Source organism: Neovison vison, chromosome 10 (assembly GCF_020171115.1).
Source record: "Neovison vison isolate M4711 chromosome 10, ASM_NN_V1, whole genome shotgun sequence".
NCBI lineage: Eukaryota > Metazoa > Chordata > Mammalia > Carnivora > Mustelidae > Neogale > Neogale vison.
In genome coordinates, this window is record NC_058100.1 from 3,395,936 (window position 1) to 3,405,601 (window position 9,666).

Genomic DNA, 9,666 nt, shown 5'->3' on the forward strand with positions numbered 1-9,666 from the left:
CTTTCTAGAATGACTTGATCTTTCAAGGATGGAATGGTTAGAATACATATAGCAGTTTCAGATAAAAAAAGATCCTTGGTCTTTGAATTGCTTTTGGAACCGCACTTCTCACCCCATAAAGACTAGATGTGTAAAACAAGAAGAGGTATTTTTAGCTTCTCAAGGAATGTCCTAATTGCCTTGAATGTATCAAAAGACTGACATATCCATCCACCTATGAGAAAATCTTCTTTTCCTCTGACTACCTTTCACTGAGGAGAGGAGGCCTAAAACATTTTCTTTCAAGCTCTGAATATCAGCTTTTAATTTGGCTTAGTTTTCTATCATGGAGTCACTAAATTTTTAAATGTATCTTATCAGGATGTAGCTGGGACAAACCGTAGAGATTTCTGGCACTACAACCTTATGGACCCAAGAGGCATCCACCAAGGTATTACTTTTAGCCACCCCCCAAGATCACCAAGAAAGAACCAACAACCTGCATATCTCAGGCAGCAGAAAGCCACAAACCATGCTCTTAGGATGTCAAAGGCTATGAAGAGGAAGGAAATAGTTATTTCAGGAAAGGACTAGTAGTCGATGGGTTTGGATTTGGAAAGGAAGGACTTAATGTGAACTTTTATTTCCCCGACTTACTGGACTCAGGAGGTAATCTATTTAAAATGATTCTGGAGAACCCTACCTAGGTTAAAGAACTATTTTGCTACGGCCCTTTTTTTAGTCTTTGATCAAGGAGTAGAAGATCTCTGAGGAGAATAATCTGTGACCTCAGGAGGTTATGTTGGAAAGGGAGCTGTCTCTTTAGAGCGGAGGGGTGGTTGAGATGGGAAATTAGACTATGAGTCCTCAGGTGAAGAAGGGTAGAGGGGTAATAGGAGCTGCATCAGTCTTCTTTTCTCTTAGGCACCTGTTGCATTTTAGGGTTTTTTTTTTTTTGTCAGACTATTGTAGTGAATCTTCTGATGAGGCTATTTTTGAATCTTGATGCTTCTTGGAATTTTCTGCATGCCAATTAAAACAGGCATCCAGGATGAATACCCAACTTTTCTATCAACATGGACAGGACTGGAAGAGATGATGCTGAGTGAAATAAGTCAAGCAGAGAGAGTCAATTATCATAGGGTTTCACTTATTTGTGGAGCATAACAAATAGCATGGAGGACAAGGGGAGATGGAGAGGAGAAGGGAGTTGAGGGAAATTGGAAGGGGAGGTGAACCATGAGAGACTATGGACTCTGAAAAATAATCTGAGGGATTTTGAAGGGGTGGGGGGTGGGAGGTTGGGGAAACCAGGTGGTGGGTATTGGAGAGAGCACGGATTGCATGGAGCACTGGGTGTGATGCAAAAATAATGATACTGTTATGCTGAAAAAATAAAAAATTAATTAAAAAAAATAAAACAGGCATCCCTTTCTGTTTATTGAAATTGGGAACACTTACTTTCATATGCACTTCCTAAATGAACAATGGTCTAAGTAGAATGTTCTCTGTAGGGGCCACTGTAATTCTAGTTTTTGTTTTGTTTTGTTTTGTTTTTAATTAAAAAAAAAATCTTGCTCCATGACTACAACTTCCAGAACTCTAGTCCTTAGATGTGAACTGAGTAGGGGCACCCAAAGGTGGTACACTTGACTCTTTGGAATGTAAGAATCGCCCCCCAAACTAAGCCTCTAGGTTTTCTGGAGCTGTGGTAATACCTACAAGGGACAGGCTGTGGGGTTGGGGTGTGCATAGGTTATAGTATACCTTGTTGCCAAAAGTTTTCTTGAGGTTGGCAGGTGACCTAGTGTTAACCCATTGGTGACCAACTTATCCTGTCTCGGGAGCCTTCTGGAGGTGGTGAGGGCTTTAACAGCCTTTTGGTGCTTGATGTGCACCCGCCAACTTTGGGAATGTTTGACCTCTGAGATCTCACGAGTAACAGCCTTTATTTACACAAAACAAGATAACAAACATGTATGTTAATATACTAGTAGTACTTCATCTGGCCATAAGAAGGTCCTGTGTGCATCACCAATTCCCTGGCAACCTCGCTGAGGTTTCTCCCCCAGGAGCTGTGGTCTCAAAGGCTGGAGACTTGGCTTTGGGCATACTCTTCTGTCAACTCAGCATGTTCCAGGCAAAAGTGCAGGTGGCTCTGGGCATAAGCTCCAGCTGACCCTTTGTGTCAAAGAAAGCCAGCAGATTGGAAGCACCAACACAGCTGAGCTTGGAGCCAGAAGCTTACCCACAGTCTTTGGAAACATGGGAAAAACAGTGAGGTCCAAGGCAGCCTGGGTACCTGTCTGTGTTTCTCCGGGTCCCTGAATGCTGCTGGAAGCTCACTTTGGATCCCACTGCTACCACCAAACCTGCTAAATAACACATTTCAATGGCGTACTTTTGAAAATCTCATTGGCTTTATTATTTGAAGCATGAATCGGCAGCCCCCATTTAGCAAGTAGGGAGGCACTTGGAAGAGTTGTACAAAATGGAATGTTTTATAAACAGAAGGTGAGACGAGGGAGTTATTAGCAAAAGTGTTTCAACTGCCAGCCTGGTTTCTAGGTGGAGGAGCAAAGGGTCTTATCATTCACATGACCTCATCTGCCTTTTGGGTGGAGAGGGCCCAGGTGACAGACTCATTGGCTCTGATGGAAAGAAAAATGTACTGACACTGACTCATGAAGGCCATCTTTCTGGAGGAATGGGCTTAAATCATTTAGATTGGGTGTGAAGCCCAGTGTGGGAACTCACTTCATGACATCATTTTGGACTTAAAATTTTCTAATAGGAAGAACCTCATGGGGAGGTATCTTCATTCACTTGCCCCTCCACCAGCAGAGTACCTGCCGGCTAGCCTGCTTGGGACAGAGAGTGGGGCACTAGCTCTGCTCTGGTTCAGTCTCATCCTCAGCCGGGCATTTTATTTTCAGTTTTGGGGTCTGGGACTTCTAAGGGTTCCCCACCTTTCCCTCAGTAGAATTTCTTAATCCAGGACAGGGTGTGTTACAGTCCCTTATCCACTGGCCCTGCCCCCTAGCTGTAGTGTGGCTTCACCTGTGCCCTGAGGCAGTGGGGCTCCCTGCCTTTCCCACACACAGTTAAGTCTTCTTTCTGTGTGGAGATGGTGGCCTTCCTGCCCTTCTCAGGCAGTAGCTGCTCTCTGGCCTCAGGCTTGCACTAGGTATAATCAGCTTTCTGGTCTGTATCCTGGATTCCAGCCTGTCAGGAGTCCCTGGTGAGTTCAAGGGGTGTGTGGGAAGCCTGGAGATACAGGAGCTTCCCAGGTCTGTGAATCTCAGGTTCCCAATACTCATGCTAGCCTTTAGTTATTTCTTAGAAATTTTAGCTGAATTATTCTCTCTGACTTAATGAGCATCTGGGATCTGTTCCAAGAAAGCAAGGTTTGCAATCTCAGTTTCTTTGGAGGAATCTGTCTTTCCCTATAATTTGGGTTAACAAATTGTCCTGATCCTTCAGCTCAGATGGATTCAAGAGAAGTCATTTTGATCTTCAGCTTTTCAACATCTTGAGCATGAGAGTGATCTCTTTCTGGATTTCAGTTGGAACTTTCCAAGAGATATTGTTCTAACAACCCAATATCTTACAAGTTCTAACTTGTAAGCCAAGAAATAACAAGACAAATAACCCAGGCACATTGCATGCACAAATACTGAAGCGGCATAAAACATGTAAGAACATCATGAAAGAGGAAGGGCACCATGTCCAGCAGAAGCCAGCTCATGATAAGACAAGCATGGAACATTCAAGCAGGAACAGTAAGAAGAGAATCTGGATGCATGATTCTAGAATACTGACCTCACTTCCTTTAAGTTTTCATGGTTTCGTATGGCAAGTATAGGAGATACATGGCAGGACTCTCTGTAAACTTCATGATTATTAGCATATGGTTTTATTCTAGAGAAAACTGAGGATATTCATTTCATCAAGTAAGATAGCTAAAACTTTTGGATGCTTAAAAAACTTTATGCTGAAAATCTCCGTAATCATTAAGAATAATCAGATACCTGAACTGAATTATTCAGTCATTCAGAAATAATCATTGAGCATGAACCTCATGCTAGGCCTTCTGTTGGATGTGGGAATCCAGTTCACAAAAGAGTAGAAACATGTGAGGCCAAATAGTGAGTCAAGAAACAAAGTGAGCATTTTAGAGCAGAGGGGGATGGGGAGATGGGTGAGCCTGGTGGTGGGTATTAAGGAGGTCTCGTATTATATGGAGCACTGGGTGTTGTACATAAACAATGAATTTTGGAACACTGCATCAAAGACTAATGATGTATTTTATGGTGACTAACATAACACAATAAAAAACATGGAAGAAGAGAAAAAAAAAAGATAATCAGTGGGCAAACATCACCAAGGACCACCACTCTAGAAAATATTATTTCCAGCAGACTCGTGTTTGTCTAGAGTCAGCACATTATAATAAAACCCAGCACACGAAAATGTGTAGTTCTCAGTTTATGGTTTTTCTTCCCAAGTAGACTAAAAACTCCTTGCATAAAGTGATTTCACCATGAACACTGTATCTTCATGACTGTAGCACAGTGCTTGGATCCTGGCTGCTGCTAAGTGACCGGGGAGTAAACATATATTAATGCAGGTCTGACTGAGAGGGATATTCTTCAGCTATTTCAATGTCCTGTGGTCTCTGTGATGGCTACTGGCTCCTCTCTGTGAACCATGGCAGACTGCTGGTAGCTGATACTGTTCCACAAGCAATCATGGGGGAATCTGGACAATCAAATAGATCAACTTTTAAAAAGGAACACTTGGGACCAAAATGGTGCCTCAGGACCGGTCAAGTCCCCAAAACTTGTTTCATCCCTATTCTCACTATATTTCTCACCTCCCTCAGAAATGTTCATCTGTCAGTGAGGAATTCTCTAGTCAGCAGCAGGGAGATGCTCTGTCACGTGGGCCCTCTCCACCCCCAAAAAGGGGAGGTCATCTGCATGATAATAGCCCTCCTCTCCTAACCAAGAGAAGGTGACCTTCCCTGAAACACTCCTTTCTATTTTGCCAACTTCCTTCCTATTAAAAACTTCCCATTTGCAGGACTTTTCAGAGCTCCCCTCTACCTATCACGTGGCATGCTACCGGCTTCTTGAGTCCCTTAATAAAACCAACTAGGTCTTCAAATTTACCTGATGGATTTGTTTTTTAACAAAAGCAGTGAGAAGTCAGAATGAGCGGGGGTAGGGGTGAGATGTGGAAGGAAATACACAGAGGGTGTCAAAAGGCAGGAGGGCAGAGTGGCAGGAGGGTCCAGGGCTGGGTCCTGGGAGCCATGGATTTTCATGGGTTACTGTCTGGATGAGAAGAATGGGCATGAGAAGTGGGGTAACTTTTCCATGCTACACAAGACTTGTTCCACACCATCTGAATTAGGGGATGGGAGTAGATGGAAACTGGTGACAGGGAGAAGTTAGAAGCCAGAGTAGGGGACAGACCAGGATGGGAAGTAAGAGTTTGAGTAGGTATCCAGGGTTGAGGGAGGAGCACATTAACATTGTCGCAGAGACTAAAGGAAGGCTTGTGTATGGAGAAGGAAGTCAGAAGAGAGGGCTGTGTGTGGGGTAGGTTTGTTAGAACAACCGTCAAAGACCAACTTTGTAAGAGACAGAAAGAACATCTGCAAATACAATGCTGTTTCTGCAACTTGTGTTGCTGGTGGTTTTCCTCCCAGGCAGTGACAGTGAAGATGGTGAGATCTGGCCTTGCCCAGTGGGTGGAAGAGTGTGTGTGTGTGTGTGTGTGTGTGTTTCTGCCTTTTTGTATGTGTGATGTGTGTCCCTGTGTGTCTGTTTGTATGTGTGCATACGTATGCATAGGTACATAGGAGTTTGTGTGTGTTCATGTATAGGTGTGTATCTCTACATGTGTCTATGTATGTGTACATGTGGGTATATGTCTGTCTGTGTTTATTTATGTTTATATGTGTGTCTCTGTGTCTGTATGTCCATGTACATATGTATCTGTGTATGTTTGATTGTATAAGAGTGTATAAAGTTGTGTAAGTTTGTATGAGTTCATAAGTGTGTTTGTACATGAGCATATGTGACCACTTGCGGAGTGAGTCCCCACCAAATACCTGGGGAGGGAAAGTACCAGCCTTTTTCCTTTCTGAAAGCACCCCTAATCCCAGGGCAGTGTGCTCTTCTGAAGGGTGGGTAGGAAACTCGGGGCTCTGGAGCACCACATGTCTCCTGGGACAACTATGGCTTCTCTGTGATCTAGATTTTTGTTCCCCTCCCTGGCACCTTCTCCATTCTCTCTCCTTCCCAATGACCTCTCTTCCAAAGTCTATCTTTACTTTTGCCACAGCTGTGCAGGAGCCAATTTCCTTCCAAATTACCCTGACCGTATCCTTTTACAACCGTTCCTGGACACAAAGTCTGGGTTCAGCTTGGCTGGATGAAATACAGACTCATGGCTGGGACAACAAGACTGGTGCTTTCATTTTCTTGTGGCCTTGGTCCAAAGGCAACTGGAGCAATGTGGAACTGATAAAATTGGAAAAGTTACTCTACGCATACTTCGTTGGACTTCGTCAGGTGTTTCAAGACCATGTCAAACACTGGCAGCTTGAATGTGAGTTCAGTCCCCTCAGGGAAGGAGGGATGGAGGTGGCAGGTGTGTGTAGGTATCCTTGGGTTCCTTCTTCCTCAAGGAAAGAGAATCCACTGGCTTCTGAAACTCACATTTCCCCATCATAAATCTGAATCACAACCTCTGGGCAGGAGGTAGAAGCCAGATCCTGATTCTTGAAAATTTTCACATCTTCTGCTACTTCCCACTCATCTCAGTGACCACAGGCTGTGCTCTCCTGTCTCTCACTAGTGTCTCCTGCGACCACCACTTTCCCTGGTCTTCAACCAGGCACACTTTGTTCCATAACTCTGTGACTGACTCCTTGGGCTGTGCTTTTCTCCCTATTGAGTCCCACGAGCAAATTATGTCTGTGTTTTCCCTGTACTGAACTGTACTCTCTTCATTCTAGACTGTTTTCATCTCCAGGTCTTCTACTGAGCCCTTCCCTATTCTCTGCCCACACCCTTCATGTATCTTCTCTAACATTTGTTCCTTCCTTAGTCATTCACCACTTCCTCTGCATCTAGTGACCACTACTTCCCCTTTGTTTGAACCTCCCCTCACTCCAAACTATGCTCCATTCCCTCCGAGCCCCTGAACTTTCCCCTCTGCTTTAGGCCTCCTTGGTTCCACTCATCTTATTTCATGTCCTTCACACCTCCTGTCCTGTAACTCACAAATTCCCTTCCCCAGATCCATTTCAGATACAGCTGGCAGAAGGCTGTGAGCTACACTTTGGGGAAGCATCAGTAGGATTTGTGAAGTTTGCTTATCAAGGGGCAGATCTCACAAGCTTCCAGAACATGACATGGTGGCCATCTCCAAAGGGAGGAAGTAGGGCTCAAGAGGTCTGCAAACGATTCAATCAGTACCATGTGCTCAATGAAGAAATATACACATTCTTCAGTGACACCTGCCCCAAGTTCCTTTTGGGTCTTCTTGATGCAGGAAAGGCCGATCTCCAGCGGCAAGGTCAGTCCTGCTCCCTCCCTCCATGAATTCTCTACTCTGCACTCATACATTTGCACTATTCCCTCAAATTCAGGGTGAGAAGGAACCAAGAGGGAGAAGGGAGGATGGTGACAGGTTTCTAGAGGTTTGAAATATGTCTATATAAAGTGATGTGAAGATCTATCCTCAGTCTGTGAATTCTTATTCTGTGTCTGCAGTGAGACCAGAGGCCTGGCTGTCCACTGGCCCCAGCCCTGGTCCTGGTCGTCTCTTGCTGGTGTGCCATGTCTCTGGGTTCTACCCAAAGCCTGTGTTGGTGATGTGGATGCGTGGTGAGCAGGAACAACAAGGCACCCAGCAAGGTGAAGTCCTGCCCCATGCTGATGGGACATGGTATCTTCAGGTGTCCTTGGATGTGAAAACCAGGGAGGCAGCTGGTCTGTTGTGCCGGGTGAGGCACAGCAGTCTAAGAGACCAGGACATGGTCCTCTACTGGGGTAAGAAAGAGCTGGGACCCACCTGGGAAAGGGGGCAGGTGGTGCTAAAGCAGAGAAGGAGAGCCAGATGAAAAATTGGGGTTGGTGGGATTCCAGACAAAAAAATGACTAAAGTAAGTAAACCAGGGAATGGAGAACTAAGAGTAGAGATCTTCTGGATGTGGAGGATGCATCCTGTTGGGTGAAGGCCCATCTCTGAGGCGGGACGGGAGAAGTGAAAGGAGGAAGGGCAGTTGGTAAGGCAGAGGGTGACAGGAGCAAAAAGGACCAGGGAGGTGCATGTCAACCTGTGGTGGATGGAAAATAACATTCCTTATGTGCCAAACCCATAGAGCAACCCCACTCCAAGGGATTGGTTTTCCTGGCAGTGATGGTGCCCTTGGTGCTTCTGGCAGGTCTGACGTTGTGGCTCTGGAAGTGCTGGTAAGTCTCCAGAGCCACCCTCCTGCTCTTTCCTAGGTGTCTCCCTACCTTTCAGGCTGTCCTCAGCCCTCCTGCTCCCAGTGTCCTTCCCCTGTGCAGTCCACACCTCCAACTTGCTGCAGAATGACTCTTCCTCTGTTCCTCCCAGGAAAACACAATGGAGACATCAGTGCACTGGCTTCTCTTTGGAGTGAGATCCTGACAGCCTCAGCTCCAGTACTTACTTAAACCCAACTTGGTGGTGATGTGCTTGCAACTCTCTGTGTGCAACTTTGTCTTTCATTTTTGCTTGATGACCAGTTGTCAATATACGCTTAGTGTGATATACCAGGATTTGTTGTTGTGAGCTGATTCTGGGACCTTAAAATTCAAAATTTAACTCCGTATGGAAAAAAGTCCCAGAACCTCCATGGGACATCAGACATGAAATGTCATTTTCTTCAGAGTCTTCTCTGATTCACTAGTGGAAGCCGTCTCTGCCTGGTGGGAATTCTCACAACCTTTACTTGCACTTTGGCAAATCTATTTCTGAGCCCCACCCAATGTAGACCCTAGTGAGGTGCTTTTTCTCCTTCTAATTCTTAGGCCCATTGAGATCAAAGTTCATATATATTTTTTAACTATTAGTATCCTTGGTAAGGTGTCTCACCTGCATGGAATATACGCTTAATAAAAACCTGTGTTGGGTTTTTGTCAAATTTATAAGTTGTCTTCTTTTCCTTCCTGAAATGTTGATAGTAGTTAAGATGTTTGGTGCTCTTCTTGTTAAAAATCTTCTCACTTGGCCAAGGGACTTCACACTTGTGTGAAGGGACATAATGACTTGTGTCATTTCTGAGCCTCTGAGAAGAAACTCAGTTTTACCCGTAAGCATTCCAGGTATTTACTGCAGACCCCTGTTGGAGTGGACCTGGTGCTCCAAGTATTCAGAATAAAAAGAGGAAGGCAGGATGCTTGCTCTTTGTGAGGCTCAGGGACAGTGGCAGAGTTGTCACCTTGGAGCGTGTTAGAAATATAAGGTCTTGGACTCAGCAGAGATTCACTTAATCACTATTTGCATTTTTAGTAAAGTCAGCAAGGGATTCACAGATGCATAAAATATGAGAGGCACTGATATAAATGATGCCTGAGAGGTAGCAGTGCAAGGGTGTCTCTGAACAGAAACAACACATTCTAGGAAAGAAAGCAGGAATAT

The 9,666-nt window shown here is 44.8% G+C and overlaps 1 protein-coding gene across 1 annotated transcript; it reads left to right on the forward strand.

Moving 5' to 3' along the window:
• The first annotated feature begins 5,566 nt into the window (after positions 1 to 5,566).
• LOC122918032 (T-cell surface glycoprotein CD1a-like) lies at positions 5,567 to 9,054 on the forward strand. Its single transcript, XM_044266187.1, has 6 exons — positions 5,567 to 5,713; positions 6,334 to 6,600; positions 7,294 to 7,572; positions 7,770 to 8,048; positions 8,381 to 8,471; positions 8,620 to 9,054. The coding sequence occupies exons 1-6, from the start codon at positions 5,653 to 5,655 to the stop codon at positions 8,663 to 8,665; spliced, it is 1,023 nt and encodes a 340-aa protein (XP_044122122.1). The 5' UTR covers positions 5,567 to 5,652; the 3' UTR covers positions 8,666 to 9,054.
• Positions 9,055 to 9,666: the final 612 nt, after the last annotated feature.

Excerpts from the sequence above, each read along its gene's own strand:
- LOC122918032 (XM_044266187.1), top strand. The coding sequence starts at position 5,653 with ATGCTGTTTCTGCAACTTGTGTTGCTGGTGGTTTTCCTCCCAGGCAGT. Across the intron at positions 7,573-7,769 it reads GGCCGATCTCCAGCGGCAAG|TGAGACCAGAGGCCTGGCTG; the intron begins GTCAGTCCTGCT and ends CTGTGTCTGCAG. Across the intron at positions 8,472-8,619 it reads TTGTGGCTCTGGAAGTGCTG|GAAAACACAATGGAGACATC; the intron begins GTAAGTCTCCAG and ends TGTTCCTCCCAG.